The sequence below is a fragment of the Dreissena polymorpha genome, chromosome 8, assembly GCF_020536995.1.
Source record: "Dreissena polymorpha isolate Duluth1 chromosome 8, UMN_Dpol_1.0, whole genome shotgun sequence".
NCBI classification, from domain to species: Eukaryota; Metazoa; Mollusca; class Bivalvia; order Myida; family Dreissenidae; genus Dreissena; species Dreissena polymorpha.
Window position 1 is genome coordinate 68,807,374 of NC_068362.1, and position 20,464 is coordinate 68,827,837.

Sequence of the window (20,464 nt, forward strand, 5' to 3'; positions counted from 1 at the left end):
GTTCCGCTATTAAGACCAGGCAAAATTGTGGTCCCAATAGCGAAGTAGTCTTAATATCGGACCATTTTTCTTAATAAATTAACCATTTGGGGCTTGAATATTGTAAAAAAAACGCATAATTTTTTTAATCTTCGAAGTGGTCTTAATAGCGGAACTTTACTGGCAATACCCATTTTCAAAACACAATTTCATTTATAAAGAAATGTTCACGTTAACTTTAACACATAACAATACTGGTCATCTGTAATTTCAGATACTTCTCACAAATGGCTGCTTGTAAAGACATGCTGCATTCTCCACAACTTGATGAGGATCAGGTACCCCCACCATTCAGAATGCACTGTTTTGACCATGATGATAGAAGAGGCGATCTGTTTCCTGGGAATGGAGAAGAGGTCGCAACTTGGAGAATGCCGGGAATTTCAATATAAGGGGCCACAACACAGCAACCCAAAAAGGCAAGATTGTGAGAAACACTCTGAAGCACTGGGTCCAACTCTTCAGCGGGATGTGTGCCATGGAAGACAGGATTGTGCCACATTAGAGATTGAAAATAAAGTGTAACATATTAGTGGAATAAATTAATAAAGAGTTTTTTTTTAATGGCATTACAAAGGGAAGTGATAGTAAAGTAAGACACGAAATTTACGCAAAAATCTTTAATGAAAAAGACTTCATGCATAATCAACATGCATAGTGGCGTCGGAAAAAAGTTAGTCTATATTAAAACGCCCGGATGCAGAAAACACCGTTTCGGAAATATTCGGCGGTATGTGCAAGTATGCGCAAGGTTGCGCTTACATTCGTATCTTTACGCTGTTAATAGCTCCTAATCGCTAACCGAAAGAACGAATATTATTTGCGCGACCTAACGCTTTCTAGCGAATTGCGGTAACTGTTCGTCAAAGTTCGTAAATCATTCGCACCAAATAGTTCCTCTACGTTCACCTTTCGTTATAATATTACACAATGCAACACATTTTCAAAAAAATTCGTCAATAATTCGCTAGAATTAATAAATTTACCCTTTTCGCCAGGCTTCGTCATATGGATTCGTCTATGTGTGAGGAGGCTTTAGGTTAAAACAATAACTAAGGTATTTCAAGCAAAGCAATTTGAAATCGTGATGTCATACCGAATTCAATTAAAGTATCTTTTAACTGATAATTAAGACGTCCATTCCAGTTTTTTTATAAACATACATATGGACTACCAACTTAGGTCTTCATGTTTTGCGTGTCTTTATATAAATAATATTGCCCTGATATGGCTATACGTAAGCATATTATGCTAATTTTTGCGAATGTCAACATCACCACAAACCAGTTTCTATCTAGATTACATCGGAATGTTATCCGTTAGGATACGCACACATATATTATTGATTTCATTACCCGGCTAAGAATAAGCAGGATATTGTGGCGGCAAGTAGTTCCCATATTGGTTCCAATTATAGGGATTGCCATCCCCGTATGGGATCCAGCTACTTAACGCCGCACCGCAGCATGACACGACCAGCACAAGTGTTACAGCTGAGAACATCGTATTACCTGTGGTGATAGGTAAAATACTAGTTAGATATTGGCCGTGGTCTCTTAAACGGATTAAGACAAAATCGAGCAGTCTTTCCTCGAGCCATTAAGTTCCGTTCACAAGTGACATATTGTTTATCTTATAATATATTTTTTGCGATAGCACCCACTGATCGAAACAAATGTTTCGCTTATATTTATTATTTGCATAGTTAGACCCATGCGTTACTGCATTCGGAAGTATTTAGCTGGTGGGGAACTGGTCACAGAGAAAAAAAATCTTAAATACATTCGTATTATCAATATAATTGAATGATTTAATTATACTACTGCATTTATATTTTTTTATATTTAACCGTTGTCGCATTGTGTGCTGTTACATTTGTAAGTATAACAATCAATTTCAGGCATGTTTCAATTATATGTTCTTGAACATATTTCGGACCGTATCTGATTTTGGAAACACCATGACGTGGCCTTACATTTAATTTGTGGCAGGCCGAAGTTCAAAGCTGTGACTTTTTCACTAAATCAAACCCTTTTTAAACGACGTTACATATACATATTCATCCTGAATTGTTGTGTACATAATGCGAGGAAAATTCATTTTACTGGTGCGTTGGAAGCTCGTGAACATTGAGGACGCTGATGTGGACAGCATGATGTGGTGCGTGCGGGGCCCCTCAAGACGAGACTATTTGCAATGTCGGTTTAATCCAAGTAATTAATATATTTTGGTGTTATTAAATCAGTGATTTAAGTGATTAATCAGTGATGCAAGTACAGTATGAAATGGAATACGAATTCGTTGTTCAACAAAGATAGTGATTTACTACACTCTCTTTAATGAACTGTTGATTGAAAATAAAAATTAACGCCTAACGGCATGATTTCTTCAATGAAACAAAAGGTCACTTTATCGCGTTAACTTAAATACACGTTTAAATCATAGCGAATCTTTGTGACACTAATTTCTGCAATACCGTTAAATTAACAATAACATAATCACATATATGTTAACGTTTTGGGGTTTTGCAACAAACATATAAAATATTGGATACACACTTAATGGTTATTAATTCGATCAATGATGGTCCGGACCAAAGTATTTCTGAAATAATTATCGGGTTAACAGAAATAGAAATCAGTAATCTGCATATAATTCCAAAGTTATTGTTTGATTATCTGACATAACGGTCACCTGTAGACAACGGCCATTTTTGTCTTTTCCATTGACTGACCGCTGTTCTCAGTTTTGAATGTAGTGTGTAATCACCTGCTGGTTAAACATATGACTGTATGAATAACCTTTTTGTGCCAGGAAGAGTTTAATATGCATTCTATACAATCGCCGTGACAATACTCTAGAGACCGTCCTGTCAAATATGTGATTATGGTCGAGGGTCCGTTCTTATTGTAGGCGCGATCATATTTGTTTCATTTATCAAAATCATTTATCGTGCTGTTTTAGCAATCGGTCACTTGCATTAAATAAAAGACCAACTAATTGTTTATAATGAAAATGCAAAACTAGCTTCAGCAGCTGGAGTTTCACTTCTTTATATCAAAGACAATATGCACGTCTTCGTACTGAAAGTATGGTCTCCATTATATTTTAACAAAATGATTTCGCTAACCAAACAACAGGCTTGTGGTAATTTACAGATTGAGCACAACATGGCATTACCGCTCTATTTTACAGGTATTAATATGTGCAGTGGCTGTGTTCGACGGTATTGCATGCAATTAACTAAAAATACCTTAACATAACGATCATTCACTCGTTATACCCATACAGTTCAGCCACGTATGATCTGTTTTAAGCATCAGACATGATTTCGCAAACATAATTTAATAATCAGCAAAATAAAAGATTGATCCGTTCATTTAATTTTCTTGTATGAAATACTCATTCTTTTTCTCCAACAATATGTGTTTATCCGATTGTCTGGCGGTAATAAACTCTGATTAGTTGATAAGGTAGTTTGATTTATAACTGGTAAATAGTCAATTCAATGAAGTTGTGAAAGTCATCAGTAATTCTGACGAAAATAGTGACAGTGTAGCGGTTACTTTTAAAAGCAATTCAAAGTCGTTGCTTGCAAAACTGTATCAGAATAATGCTTTTACTTTGCACATTTTAACAATGTGTATATATAATACAATTTATTACAATGGCGTTGTATCTGTAAGTTCAAAAATAAATCATAAGCAAACTTAAACAACAAATAATAATACTATGTTAGCAAATCATAAGAATAGTGTTAATAAAAAACTAACCTTGGCCGTTGCTTTGAAAATGTGAGAGCTCGATATTAACGCTTGTATGCAGACGTTTATATACTTGCCGGGAATGAGATTTGGTCTATTTTGAATAATATATGCTCTAATTAGTTGTGTAAATCTGCGTCGAACATGTGCATCTGTAATGCACCGTCAAGCATTTACAAGTAATTAGAAACATATTTGGGAGTATCATAATGTGCAGCTTATATCTGAACACGTATACACAGATTGTCTCTATGCTCGTTACATTAAATAGCATGGACTATTTCGGGCGTTATTGCAGGCAGTGCATATTTTTCCGGTTTTAGCTAGTATCGGACCACAACGCTGCATTTAAATGACAAAGTACGCTAGTCATGTCGTATACAATAAGTATACTTGAGGAATATTGAAAGCGTTAAGACACAACCGATCATGATGGATCCTGATCGGGTCCGAACCAAAATGTAGGGTATATAATCAATTAACTTACGGGTAGTATATACACTAATTATATCATTTTTTTCTATTTCCATAATTCTAAACTGTTTTGAAGAGTTTGGGCTAAACGCACGGGCTTGATTTAATTTTGAATGAATGTGATGAATTAGTGAAAATTTATTGGATCAAATATATTATGATGAACTAAAGGCTTTCATTTAATTTAAATTGTATAGGTACCTCATTTTCTTTAATTATCCGTTCATCATATCGTTTTTTAGTATTGCCTTGTGAACATAATTATAAACTATATTTTTCGGTGTTGTGTTCACGATAACTCCATATAACGACACAATCCACACAAAGTAACACTTTAAACAGAGTTTTTTCAAATTCCAAATACCAGTCAGCTGAAGCGTCTTATTTTCCAAGTGAAAAACATTTACCTCTGTTAATCGAACAGTATGGGCAAGTATGCTAAATAGCATTTATTGATTTACTTAAAATAACAGTGCGAGGCGCGTGCTCACGTAGTCCGAAAATTAGATACACTGGTTTTACACGATATATAGTGGGCACTCAACATTACGTTATTGTTCATACAAAAAGTATCGCAATATTTATTTTAAGTTGATTGTTCTTTACTGTTTTTAATAATGTACATTGCGAATGTGTTCTGGTGATTCATATACCAACATAACATGTTGTATTTAAATAAATATAAATCAAACGAAACTATGTACGGGTTATCCGTAATACATACATAAACTGTGTCCTATTTTGGCGACGACAACAATTTGAGCCAAAACTGATAAAGTATGTTCGAATTATTTAGGTTTTCAGTGTATGTGTCCAAGATTGTCAAATATTAAAGCGTTATGAAATATTTGTATCATGTAATATGTAATTAACCACGTTATTACTGTTTAAATTACCTTATTTTATAACACAAAGCCATGATTCAATGTTATATAAGTATGCCTGATTGTATTGAAAACAATATTTAACTTAACAAACATTGATATTTCGGACGAACACAATCCTCTGTCGTAACATCGAAGAAACTATATTAAATTGTATGTACTAAAAACAATCACAACTTCTACACAAGACACAAGTTGAGCCTTAACATGTTTTAATAGTTTGCAGGATCGTATTATTATGGGTTTTAATTGTAGTTCTTATGAATGTGTTCAAGCGTTTTATTTCGATGAACGGTCGAACGGAATGCACATGCTCCGATTTAATATGTACTAAATTTAACGCTAACCCTTTATTCAATGATACTGTATTGGTGATAGATTATTATTCTTTTAGTATGTCAGTTGCTGGCATTATACTTTCTGTTATAAATATTACAATATGCGAATGTTCTTATTATAATGTTATACGTAATGTATATTTCAAGATCACGCCTTATAGATCAAGGTTGACCATACAATAGATTTGCTTAACCTTAACTTTGCCATTAATCGTGTTAGTGTAAGATATTTATCAAATTATGACATCTATGCGGACTTAATATGGTATGTATAAAACATTTTCTTCCGACCTCAGAGGTTACTGTTATAATTATAAATCGAATGTATATTTAAATATAAAACAGATTATACATGGTGCCACATTATATTTAGTCATTTTATGTATAAAACAATTAACCCCACATGCCGAACATGATAAAACACATATGTTGCATGTAATCATCTCAAAGGTCAATGTCAAATGTTTATGTCAAAACTCAAATTTTTCCATCAGCAGCTTGTGTTTCGCTTACGCTGAGTTATGAAACACACGTATATTGCGGGTGCAACAATACCATATGGACACATGTCTTATTCATTGAGCTATGTCATAGTGTTCTCTTTCTATAATTATGCCTTCTAAAAGGTAAAATATTTGACACTTGGAGTCATTGAAATTATAGCCATCTAGTTGAATACCTCTGATTGGAGCGTGTTATATCTTCATAGAAGAATTATGTTAAATGTAGTTAGTACATTCTAAACACATATCTAGACATTTTCCCCATGTTATTATTTTTGAAAATTTGACAAAATTCTAATGCTTAATGTTATTGAATGTGGTAAAGAAAGAGCTGTATCGTGATACGACAATTATGTTTCGTGAATGTTCAGATAATTACTAAAATCCGGATTATCTTTCTAGCGCAATCATCGTGCAACACTGGTTTTTTGTTTGATATAAAGAAAAGCTATTGGTATGTTTACGGAACCACTGCAACATAGAATTACCTTGACAAATATATCATATATGTAAATATCTGTTAAATCTATTGGAGATTATTTGGATGCGTAATATATCAATAAGCAAGCGTTATTTTTTACAGAACAAGTAATTGAACTATTAATCGCGAAGAATATTACAACTATGTGTGTATATGCACATTGAAAAAATATATATATCATAATATTTTGTGTTGCTTAATCTTAATGTCACTTCCAGTTATTTTCATTACTTTGCTAGTTTAAGAAATATACGCTCGTAGACATCGTGCATTGACAGTTACTTAAATATTTGTTTCGTTTTATTTTTCACAGTTTCTTACCGTCTCACATGTACCAACATATGTAAATAACTACGAAACATTTCAACACGTCGTCGGGTTATCTGTCCAGATTGTCAATCCGGAACAATATATAATACAGAGAAATAACATATGTTGGATGTTAACATACTTACAATGGGCCAATGCAACATTCAATAAGGTCTTTAGTTTGATACATGAGAGCTATAATACATGTTGTTTTTCTTCATTTTAATATCAAATAAGTTAGCTGATATAAGACATATACTCTGCTGAGTTACTCTGAATCGCTGTGCATATCGCAAAAATGAAACCCTAACTTGGCCTTGAAGTTGAAGCTATTTATAAGACCTGAACATACACCGTTTAATACAAGGGACTCTAAATCAAACCTTCCAAGATAAGGAGCATTTTTATTTTACATGTCGGTGAATGCTATCTAGAGATATCTTGGACTTTAGTATATACATAGGTGTAACTTGACCCTTTCCAACAACATCACTTCAATTCGTATTTGTTACAGTCAGTATTTAATCGTTGCATGGGGAACTGAAAGTTTGGAGTAAGCTATTGGGATAAAGAATACTGCAGCTACATATACTTATTGCATCGCATATGCAATGTAAATAAGACCTGTATCAGACCGATAATAATGGCAGCATGAAATGCAATCACACGTCAAATTATGAGTCAAATTGGTATAATACTATGTCCACATAATAGTCTCTATTTGACTCGAATAGTCCTGAAGTGTACATCCAGGCATACAGGATAACATGATATTATTAAGATTATTTCATGCAGATTCAGCAGACGCTTTACTTTGGAGAACATTATTCTACTTGAACCACTCTATATATCATAAGTAGGTATACATTTTCGTTGACAGTGAATTGCCGACTTCAATGGAAAATCGATGGGAAAAGGCATTGTTCGAGGTGAGCCAAACCACGTCAGTTATATGATTCATAAGGGTATCCAATAGACAAGCCAAATACCAAAATGGCATTCCAACAAGTTATCTGTGTCGACCTAAAACATATTATTTTACCAATTGAATAAGCGTACGCCGTCTGTACATGCGCATGAAACAAGACTTATACGCTGTTGATGTTTAACAGAAACGAGAAATAATCAGTTGTATGTGATTATTGAAGGTTACTTGGGATTATAGAGAATGAAATGTAACACGTTAGTTGTTAACCACCTTAGATAAATATAGAAGATATATATATATATAGACAAAGAAGGAAATCAAGTGTGGGTTATTCTGCAATAATTATGGGCGGAGCTTAACGTTTCAAAAATAGTTCCGAATAAATAAAGAAACTATTGTAGTTAAATACACGTGCTAAAACCCACTCGTAAAGAAATGTAATAAATGTAGCATGTATATAAATGTTATGAAACAACCAATTATATAATTGGTGATAAGTGGCATAACCACGCCTACAAAGAATGAAATTTGTTAAGAAACGTAATGAAGAAAACATGTATAGCATGTCAGCTTTTCAGTGGCATCAATAAACGTGACGTCATTTAGTTTCTACGATTTTTGTTTAAATGGGAGTGACGTCATTTGCAAAATATTTTTGAATAAAAACGACGTCATATGTTTGTACAATTCAATGACGTCACTAAATAGTGAACTTTGTACTAAGAAGGGCGGGGGATTGAAAAATATAGTTCACGTCCAAAAGCTTGAACCAAATCAATCAGAATCGTGTTAAAATCGAAATAATAATTTTCTATGATGGTTTGCTGTCGAATAACCCACAGTAAGGAGTATAGATGCGTGTAGACTCGTGATATCAAATCAATCGTGCTTAGCATTCGTGATTTAATTCCTACGCATCTATACTCCTTACTGTGGGTAATTCGACAACAAACCATCATAGAAAAATATTATTTCTTAAATGAAAAAAGCAATATTGTGACGATTCAAAATGAAGCAAGCATATTTTTGAAACGAATTATATCCACATGCAGTTGGTCCCTTCTATCATCAGTCATATTTAATACTAGAGATTAACAAAGCCAATCCGAGAAACGCGTAATTTTGAATAGCTCCTAGATTTTCGATAAACGGGATTAAAATGTATACATGTATATATCAAGTTTACTTATATTATTCTCAGCTAAACAACCTTACACATATTGTTTTGAAAATGTAGCTTTTCAACACTAATCTTAATTTGAATGTCAGATTGCTTACCTACAAGAAAAGACTGCATAGCGAGGACGAGCGTTGTATTGCGTACTTTATATTAAGTTTTGATAGTACGACAAATTTAAGCTGACATGTACACTGGTATTTTACTTTGACATTCAAACGAGTACTTATATACCAAGAGTGCACACACATCGCAAGGTATGTAATGCATGCATATATCTATGTTATCAGCTATTTATGTGCCTAAAGTAGAGATTATCTGAACATACTTGATTTAACGAAAGCATCAACTTAAGGAGATGCACCGCGTGTGTCCAAATAAGCGTAAACGCTTACACGGTGGATTACAATTACACAAGCTCGAACAAGATTAATTTTACAAGCATCACCCTATGTATTTATTTAATTCTTTTCTTGCAGGTATATAAACGCCTTGTGTCTAGGTTTATTATCGAGTGCTCGGATTCTACAAGCAGCGCCCAAAGGTGAGTTATTACTTAACACATATTTCTTTTGAATTATTTTAATTATTTGAGAACTTTAAACAAATTTTGTAGTGTATATTATATTAATAGAGGAACAACTCTTTGATATTGGTTACACGGAGGTAATTTGGGAACATCCAGGATGATGTTTTGACACCCTTATTATGTTGTAAATTTGAAATAAATGACTAAATATACTTTTTCTATATGGACCTACGTACATTAAAACCATGTTAAATCATATGATTAATGATAAATTACTTGCCGATTGGCATTCCGATATTTTAAGATTGTCTTAATACTGAAATAACGAAATGTGTTGTAATCAAACAATCGTGGAGTGATCTTTTAACTTTGAGCAAAGTTATGTTTGTTGTTGTTTATATATACTTTAGATTTTTGAAATACCTACAAGTTGATGCTATATAGTCATTATAGGTATAACCATGTTATCAGCCGTCTCATTCTTGCTACTCGTGATGCTCTGCGGCACGGTGTCTAGTCAGACATATAAGGGATACCCTCCGCCAAAGCCATATCCAAAAGATCCATGTTACAAGGTGTATTGCCCAACTATCTACTGCCCTAATGGACAATACACACCGCCTGGCGAGTGCTGCCCGCGTTGCAAAAAAGGTATCGACATTAGTGATAAATTTATTTGTTCCCAAACAAATTAAATAATGATTGCACATAGCACCTACTAAGTAGGAACTTATTGTTGATGTTTGCATGGGTCATACAGCAATTCAGACCTTAAGCCGTTGTCCATAAATTTGTTTAAAAAATAAACTGCAAGTCTTATCTGTCATATTATGTAAAAGTTAACAATTGCAATCGGTTAGAGATACATATCTTCCAACATTAAATCGAAATGTTTTTTGAATGTGGAAGTAACTTATTCCTCGTAAGTAAATGGATAACACTGTAGTGTACTTTTCGTTTAAACCAATCGTTTTCACGTACGAAAATCCCATAAATTCTAGTATTGATTATCATATGCGTGTGTGCGAGTTCGTGTATGTCGGAGGTAAAGGAGAGAGAGAGAGTTTATAAAAGAGTGTTGAGTTGTAATATGTAGTAAACTGATTTAATATTGTAAAGCTAGTTCAAGAAATTCAATGGAAACATGATAAGCGATGATTTTATTTCATAATATAATTACATTACTAACAAGAAAACAAAATTTATGTTAGAGAAAACTATAAAAATATATTGTTTACGGAAATCATTGGAAAATGACCTGTACGTTTTCGTTTTTTATTTATTTTAATTTGATATAAGTTTACAGAATATCATAATACGAATAATTAAACGCAGGTTAAACCTGTGGATACAGGCGATTATTTTAATTATTAAACATATTCATATTATTATACTTACTTTATTCTTACAATATCCTTAAATTGCCAAACAAAGTCTAACATTTGTTTAACAGCTGTTTTCCCATGTTAAAATGTTTAAATCCCACATAAAGCTAAGTTGTGTTTGTTTGAAGGGTATGGGTATCAAGATCCAGACCCATATTTCCCAGGTAAGTACAACATAATAATTAATCTATTTGTTCAATCAGATTATATAATATATACATGACGTGTACATATGCCAAATATAAATGATAAAGATGCATTTACACCATCTGTAATACAAGTATACATTACTTACAGTTCGTGAATGTCCTTTTTTATGCCTAGCTCCATATCTGCATTCGTAGATATTGTTAATAAAATATTTATTTCAACTAGATCAATTGTCGAACATATTCCTTTTTGTTTTATTAAGGCGGAAAGTGAATTTATAATTCGTGACAACAATGCAGACAAGGGAATGACATGAACCAAAGACAGAAGAAATGGATCGCAATATAGAACGATTTGTTATTGTATTGAAATTGTTTGCTTGTGCAGCCTATAATAAAGAAACTTAATTCATCAGCCAAGTCCGTTATAGTTGTCATACATCAGAATACACACCACATGAAAAAAGCATTTTCTAACATTGTATTGATTTCTTCAAGTGCTTTCGTGACGAATGGGGAATAAAGACATACGTTTATGTTACCAATTGTGCATTCAATAATTGTACTTCATAAACAATAAAGGAAACAATGATGCCGAATGGTGATTTATCCTTTTACCAGATGCAAATCGATAGTACCACAACGATTGTATGAACTTTAGCTATATACTATTGGTATGTTTATACAGTATACCACTAAGTTTGCTAATATCATGAATGCTTTACTTTGCGTGTGACAACGTTAACATGCAAAGAGGATGACATGATTGAAAAAGTCTTGAAGTAATGAGTTGTTTATGTTTTATGGAAATATATATTTATTTTGAAAGAAATACACAAGGAAATGAAATAACTTACGGTAAATGTTTTAATGTCGTGTGATATGCGTGTGGTGTTATATTGTTTACAGCACAGAACATTTGCAAATAATAGGGAGGAAAGCGGGATATATATTTTGAAATTATAGGTATTATACGTGTGTATCGATCAACATATGGGTTCAGTTATTAATTTTATTGAATAAAGTTTTGTCTTTATGATCTTGGTCAATTTTGGTGTACTTATGGCGCAGTATACACTTTTAAATATCGCAACTTTCATGCGATCCATCAATTGCCTTTTTTGGGTACATTCTCATTTTATTAAAATAAGTAATACAAACTTAGTTCACAAATAACAAGTTATCACTTTTGTTTTGATACGAGTTCTAACACGGATAATTGCAAATCAGATAGAAACTTCGGAAACGTTTTGTGACGATAGCGAATAATACAAAAACAGAAAGACTAACGTTTACAAAATGCGTCAATCATACGAATAACGAAATTAAAAATCATTTAAGGATATTAATTATTGTTAGACTCGGCCTGGATATTACGATAAAAGACAATCCGACAGAAGCAACGCTGATTAAATTATTAAAGCTTGGGTCACGACTTTTCAACGGTCATTTAAATTCTTTTGGAGAATATACAAAAACGACTGTGTGTTTTATATTTTTTAAATGACACACACTTTCATTCGTTAAAAGAAACTTGTTGACATAATGTTGCATTCCCGAAATCATATCATACTTTAAATCGTTTGATAACAAATACAAACGTTTCAGAAAAGATATAATTGTTACCAACTGCATGTACAACAGAGTAATACAACATATCGTATAATGAAAATAAGGTGCTCGTTGAAATTGAAATCTTACATAATTTATCCTACATATGCTTACTTTGTATTAAATTATACCTAATCAACTCATGTTTCAACACCGGTTTTGTATTGACTGATGTAATGGATTTCTGATACATTGATGATTTTTTCTTCTTTAAGATCAACGTATCCGAAGTCGGCATCCGAGCGAAGTTTATTAATTTTGATTAGCTAGTTGTTTTGGAATGGCTTTGGAGATTTCCCTGAACATTTAAATATATTTGTTTTCCATTATGTAGGCGTTTTATAGGAGTGTTCGCTGCAAAAAAAGCATAAGTTGCAGCTCATTGCTAACAATGCAGTACATATTATTTCTATGTGTTGTTCATGTTTTAGTAGGGTTTATTAAGAATACATATTTCTCTTATATTCTAATGTTTCTTCAGATGTTGGTAAAAATTAATCTGCACATTTCTGAAGGCATCTAAATTTACATTTAAACTAACTATGAAATGTAGTCTGATGTTAACTATGCGTGCATTACAAGTAAAAGTATGCCTAGTTTAATTAATATGTATTCTGATAAGCACGGTATAATAATTTAAAATAAAGTATTACGTTTTCTGTTAATGATCGGTTACTCGTTCAAATGTTTTCGTTTGTGTATATTTATTTTATTTGTATATGAAGAGTGATAATTTATTCACATTATCGATTGAAATAAAAAACACATAAATACATTTTTGACATTTACTCGTAAGCACATATTAACACTATTACATGTTAACCTTACAACAGCAAATCAAATTATATCTTAACTAATTTGCGCATCGCCCTCAACGTTGTAACAACGATATTCCAATTTAACGAGATTGCTTTCCACACGTTTGACAAATATTATCAAGGAACAAATGTATCTTCCACAAAATTAAATGTATTTTAGGTAAACAGTTGACTTGTTCGATTTAATTATTGTGAACATACACATATGCAGAGGAAACACATGCTATCATGTTTACAGTTTGAACTGCATTTGAATTGGTATTTAAGGAACATATCGGAAATTTGTCCACAAACATATTGACAGTTATTTAAACATTGAACATTCAGTTTGGGAAGGTAGATATTAGTTTTTTCATAAGATCATTTAGACGAAATGTAGATGTTGTAAAAAAAAACTTTGCAATCGTGTAAACGTGATATTGGAATTCACGCCTATTCAATTCACCTTCTTTTATTAGAAGTGCACTTCATTATAGTCTCGTTATCCATACTGTGCAGTCGTTAAGAAGTACCTCATTTACATTCCATTCAATAACGACTTTTGTACTAAGACTGTTAAACTTCTTATGATGTTCTCGCACCCCCTTCAAGTGTCAGCGATGACAACTGTTCATAACCAAAAGTTTAATATTCGATTTAGCCTTTTTTAATGAGACATGTGTTTGTATCAATCATTAAGTATGTATTGTAGTTTGATATATTTATTTATTTTTGAAATTATAATACCGTATAAAACATCGATATGCAAAGTAAACATTATAGAACATAAGCACATGATTACCTTATTTAAACTAATTTATCTTAATTAATAATTGAAATTAATATGTAAAATATTAGACCATTTCGCATGCATTCATCAATGGATCAATGATTTCGCTTTACAATTTAACATGCGTCGGGGGATAAGTAATCTTAAATACGTAAATTCTGTCGAGAATGCTGTTGTACACTAACATATTGTAACAGGGGAGGAACTTGACATTTCTATGGCTTATTAATTATACAACAGAATGAAAAGGATACAATAGCTGCATCTGTGTTAGGTAAATAAATACTATGTGTTACGCAATGCACGCTATCCCAGATCGGATACGATAAGTATGTATATGCAATGATGCGTTAATGGTACATAATTACGTGACATACTACTACTACTACTACAACTACTGGTACTACTACTACTACTACTACTACTACTACTACTACTACTACTACTACTACTACTACTACTACTACTACTACTACTACTACTACTACTACTACTTCTACTACTACTACTACGACTACTATTACTACTACTACTACTACTACTACTACTACTACTACTACTACTACTACTACTACTACTTCTACTACTACTACTACTACTACTACTACTACTACTACTACTACTACTACTACTACTACTACTACTACTACTACTACTACTACTACTACTACTACTTCTAGTACTACTACTACTACTACTATTACTACTACTTCTACTACTACTTCTACTACTACTACTACTACTACTACTATTACTACAACAACAACTACTACTTCTACTACTACTACGACTACAACTATTACTACTACTACTACTACTACTACTACTACTACTACTACTACTACTACTACTACTACTACTACTACTACTACTTCTACTACTACTTACTAACTACTACTATACTACTAAGACTACTACTACTACTACTACTACTACTACTTACTACCACTACTACTACTACTACTACTACTACTACTACTACTACTACTACTACTACTACTACTATTACTACTACTTCTACTACTTCTACTACTACCACTACTACTACTACTACTATTACTACTACTACTACTTCAACTACTACTACTACTACTACTACTACTACTTCTATACTACTACCACTACTACTACGACTATAATTACAACTACTACTACTACTACTATTGCTGCTTCTTCTAATATAACAACAACAAAAACTACTACTTCTACTGCTACTTCTTCTGCTACTACCACTTTCTACTACTTCTTTTCTATTAGTATTACTACTACTACTTCTAACTACTACTACTACTACTACTGACTACTACTACTCCTACTACTACTACTACTACTACTACTACTACTACTACTACTACTACTACTACTTACTACTACTACTACTCTACTACTACTACTACTACTACTACTACTACTACTACTACTACTACTACTACTACTACTACTTCTACTACTACGCCTAAAAATTTATAATAATAATGATAAAATAATAATGTAATAAGAATAATAATACTATTATTATTATTATTATTACTGTTATTTTTACTACTACTACTACTGCTACTACTGCTACTACTTCTACTACTACTACTACTACTACTACAACTTTGACTGCTACTTCTACTACTGCTACTATTACCTCTAGTACAACTACTACTACTAGAACACTAGTACTACAAATACTTCTACTACTACTAATACTTCTAATACTACCACCACTTCTTCGCCATCTACTACTACTATTTCTACTACTACTACTACTACTTCTACTTCTACTACTACTACTTCTACTACTACTACTACTACTTCTACTTCTACTACTACTACTACTACTACTACTACTACTAGTACTACTACTACTACTACTATTACTTCTGCTACTGCTACTACAACTACAACTACTATTACTTCTACCACAGCTGCTACTACTACTATTACTACTACTGCTACTACTACTACTACTACTACTTCTTCTACTACTGTTACAATTATTGTTACTTCTACTACTACTACTACTACTACTACTACTACTACTACTAGTAGTAGTCTTGTGCTTCGATTGACAGCTTGTAACTGGTTGGTTTTCATTTGCAAGTCAACATAATTGGAATCATATATAGTTAGAAAGGCTTTTAATATACGAATTTACTAAAGTATACCCTATGCCTTTTACTCAATGGAATCCAGATTTAACATTTTGAGTTGCTGGGACATGTTGAATATAAATTGCAATTGGAATCGAAAGAATAAAGTTTATACTATCAAAAGAAATATAAATAAATTTATAAAATATAAATAAAACCTTAATAAATAAATACATAAATATATATAAACAGAGAGCGAGAGAGAGCCTCAAGGCGGAATGGTTTGCCAAAATACAACTAATTATAGCTGATGATTGTTATCAGAGACAAATGCGCATTTGAAAAACAGCTAACATGTATTAACAATACAATACAGCGAAGTAGATTATAAAGGTTATGCTTATTTTGGCTTTAGTTTGAACTAGTATCACCTTTTCTTGTCGTCCAGTTTTTATTTCCCAGTTTTATACAGGAATGAGCATCTAATCCTTACTTATATGTCAGTCGTTTATCAACATGCTTCTATTTTTGTATCACTTCTGTCATTTCTATTTAAAAAAAATGTAAAACCAAATCTCGTACATATGTCTAACTTGGTCCTACCAATTAGTACGCATCGTCTTCGTAAATATTCCTGAACACAAACACTTCACAAGAACGTTCAGTTTAAACGTCTAAAAGCAAGCGTACTTCAGAGTATGATGTTCAGAAAATGAAACACGGGTTAAAATGTATCATCCAATATTAACTTTTTGTTTTGGTTAACAAAATATTTCCAGATTCTGCAATAAAATAAAATTTACAAAATAGGGTCGATACAAAGGTTTTTAATAAAGCACCAGTTTTATTTTATATGTAAGTGAATGATGCCTAGAGAAATCTTGGACTTCAGTATGCATAGGTGTAACTTAACCCTGTCCAACAACTTTATATATATACATATATAAGTAAGTATACATTTTCGTTGACAGTGAATTGTCGACTTCAATATAATATCAATGCGAAAAGGTATTGTTCGGGATGTAACAACAGACGTCAGTTATATGACTGCTTCCTTCTTTTTAGGAAATCAAAAAGAAAAACCAACGACCTAAATATCGTTCTAAAAAGTTATCTTTGTCGACTTTTCACATACTATTTTCCCCATAAGATTATCGTACGCCGTCTGTATAATGCGCATGCAACAAGACTTATACGCTATTGATGTTTAACCAAAACGAGAAATAATCAGTTGCATGGTATGGTATGGTAACTTGACCCTGTCCAACAACTTAATTTCAATGTGTTATTGGTACAGGCAGTATTCAATCGGTGCATGGCGTACTGTAAGTTTGGAGTCATTTAGTGGGATAAAGAATACTACAGCTACATTTACTAATTACATAACATATAAAATGTAAATAAGACCTTCTCAGACCGATAATAATGCAGCATGAAATGCAATCAAAGTTGTAATGTCAAGATGGTATAATACTATGTCTGCATCAATGTCTTTATTTGACCCAAATAGTAATAAAGTGTTCAACCATACATACAGGATATCATGATATTAATAAGTTTATTTCATGCTGCTGCAGCAGAAACGTTACTTTGAACAAAAATATTCTACTTGTACCACTATATATATATCAGTAAGGGTACATTTATTAAGGTGCTGACCGAGGGAAACTCAATCAGTTTGTTAGGCGATATTACAGCTTGTATGATAAAAGTTGTGACGGAAGCAACAAGATTTGTCTCACTTGATATGGAAAGCCTGATACAGAGGAAATGTATATTTGGGCAGCCAGGCTAGGCACGTCGGGTAAGGCTATGCAATCGCTAGCAAGCTTTCCGCCAACCATTGAAGCATTCTATGAAAAAGTGAAACGTGCTTACATACAGGCATGTATATGAAACCACGCATTAGATGCAGATCACCCAGATCTGAGTCCATGTGATTATGGTTGGCGAAAGAAGATGCATCAAACACCATTTTACCCATTACAGTACTGTGCCTGCCCATCAAATGTTGTTTAAGCCCCATTCAATTTGCTTAAAATGATAACATTTGGGTGTAAAGGCGATAGTCCATGTTAAACACTTCGGTGCACATGTAATCTAGCGCGACTACCATGTACTATAGGTTCAGATTGAAATAATACCATGTAACAATTAGCAGACAAAACATGCTCGTTAGATAACTATCTTTTTCGATAAGAGAGGAAAGATGGTGAAAAATAATGTGTTGCGTTATGTAATTGTGGGTATGAAAGACAAACATGGGAACATTACTAATATTTACATAAGAACATCACTCTATGCTAGGCGACAACTCATAACATGAGCTTAACTAGTATAGATACTACTTTATACCATGATGTTTGAAAAAAGTGACCCGATCTTGGTTAACAAAGGTTGAATTATACGTAGAATGGTGTGTCAATTGATTTATTATGTGCTGTATGACATTTATGACACCGGTATATTTTCATAACAGAAATCATACATTTGACAAAGTTGCTGTTTCTCTACACAAAGATAAATTAACTTTTCTCCAATTGTCAGGGTTAGGTCGATGTTCTTGGTATACTTTACTCGGAATGTGTATTATTGAAATTCATTTTATTGAACACTTATTAAACACGTTATTGCTATTAAATTGTTTTATTTTATTCCCTTGTTTTCATTCTTATGAGAAAATTTGGATATGATCTTGGTTTTATGAGCAATTTCGGAGCAGCCATCTTGATTCTATCAGCCTTTTTCTTTATTCTTTTTTAACATGTATAGCAATATGAAAATGACATTATTATACATAAAATAATGCATATCTATATGTAAAAACATATAAGACTAAACATGGCCGCAATCAATGCCACCATCTTGAATTTCTAAAATTCACCAAAGATACCAGCCCGGCAACATTCGATTCTTCATTAGTAACAAGTCACATAACAAACAACACTTTAACATTTACAATACACCTCAATATCTGGTGAAAAACAGCCAATTTTCTGCCAAAATATAATTCATATGTAAAACTATTTAAACCATGTAACGCCAACTATGTACTAGTAAACACATTCAATGACTGATAACCGTAAAGTTTGAGTACGCGTTAAATGTCATGATAATACTTGATAATTTTCTCTATCTTAAATAAAACTATAACTAAACAGTAGGAAATATGTCCATAAAAGAATAATGAACACATATAACATTCGTATTCGTGTACAACAAGAGCAATATCTTCATTCTGAGATCAATGGCGGTAATGTTTGTCTTAAACCTTTTTATTTCATTATTGCATGAATATTTTCCATTATGATTAATATCCGAACAACGATGCGGTAATTTAGTTTGTTACTATAATAATCGTAAATAAACACAAAATGTATATGACACATTTTACCTTTAAGCATTTGTTAAGGAAAATCGGCTTCTTGCAATTGCTTTGGCCATAGTCAGCAGATCGTACAAATTGGCCATAGTCAGCAGATCGTAAAAACTGGTTATTTGTGAGTTTTGATACTTGTATGTATTAAGAGTATATATATATAATTTATCAATTAAACGAAAATGAAACATATTTACTGCGTGTGAATGTTTAAAATACGATATGTTACCTATGTGCCATTGAACGAAATAGTCGAAATAGAACTTCCTCATGAAAACTATTACAACGCAGACAGTCGCGACGGTATTGGCCAGGAAAGCATACATTCCATTTGAGTTGTGAATGAAATGGTCAACAGTACGACACATGTGGAAAAATACTATTCTTTGATAATTGCAAGATAAGGTTAAATTTTAAAATTACCATACCTTTATATATGACTAATTTTTATGATTTATTATCATTTTTAGTGAGCACTAAACAATGTTAAATGAACATAATGTGTTAACAGTTCAACTTAAAATATATCCGGGAATAAGCGATGTATATGTTTAAGCAATTCTATTTCAATATCAGCAAACAAGGCGGTCAGTTGACATAATGAAAAGCTATTTTAAAGTAGCTTTATATATCTTTATGTCTGTATGTCTATGTGTCTGTGTGTATGTCTGTCTGTGTCTCTGTGTGTCTGTCTGTCTGCCTGCCCGCCTGCCTGCCTGCCTGCCTGCCTGCCTGCCTGCCTGTCTGTCTGTCTGTCTGTCTGTCTGTCTGTCTGTCTGTCTGTCTGTCTGTCTGTCTGTCTGTCTGTCTGTCTGTCTGTCTGTCTGTCTGTCTGTCTGTCTGTCT

At 32.6% G+C, this 20,464-nt stretch overlaps 1 protein-coding gene across 1 annotated transcript; it reads left to right on the top strand.

The window, feature by feature from the left end:
* The first annotated feature begins 9,304 nt into the window (after window positions 1–9,304).
* LOC127841370 (paralithocin 2-like) lies at window positions 9,305–11,400 on the top strand. Its single transcript, XM_052370175.1, has 4 exons — window positions 9,305–9,441; window positions 9,880–10,077; window positions 10,940–10,975; window positions 11,224–11,400. Exons 2-4 carry the CDS (start codon window positions 9,888–9,890, stop codon window positions 11,232–11,234), a joined length of 237 nt encoding a protein of 78 aa, XP_052226135.1. The 5' UTR covers window positions 9,305–9,441; window positions 9,880–9,887; the 3' UTR covers window positions 11,235–11,400.
* The last annotated feature ends 9,064 nt before the right edge of the window (window positions 11,401–20,464 follow it).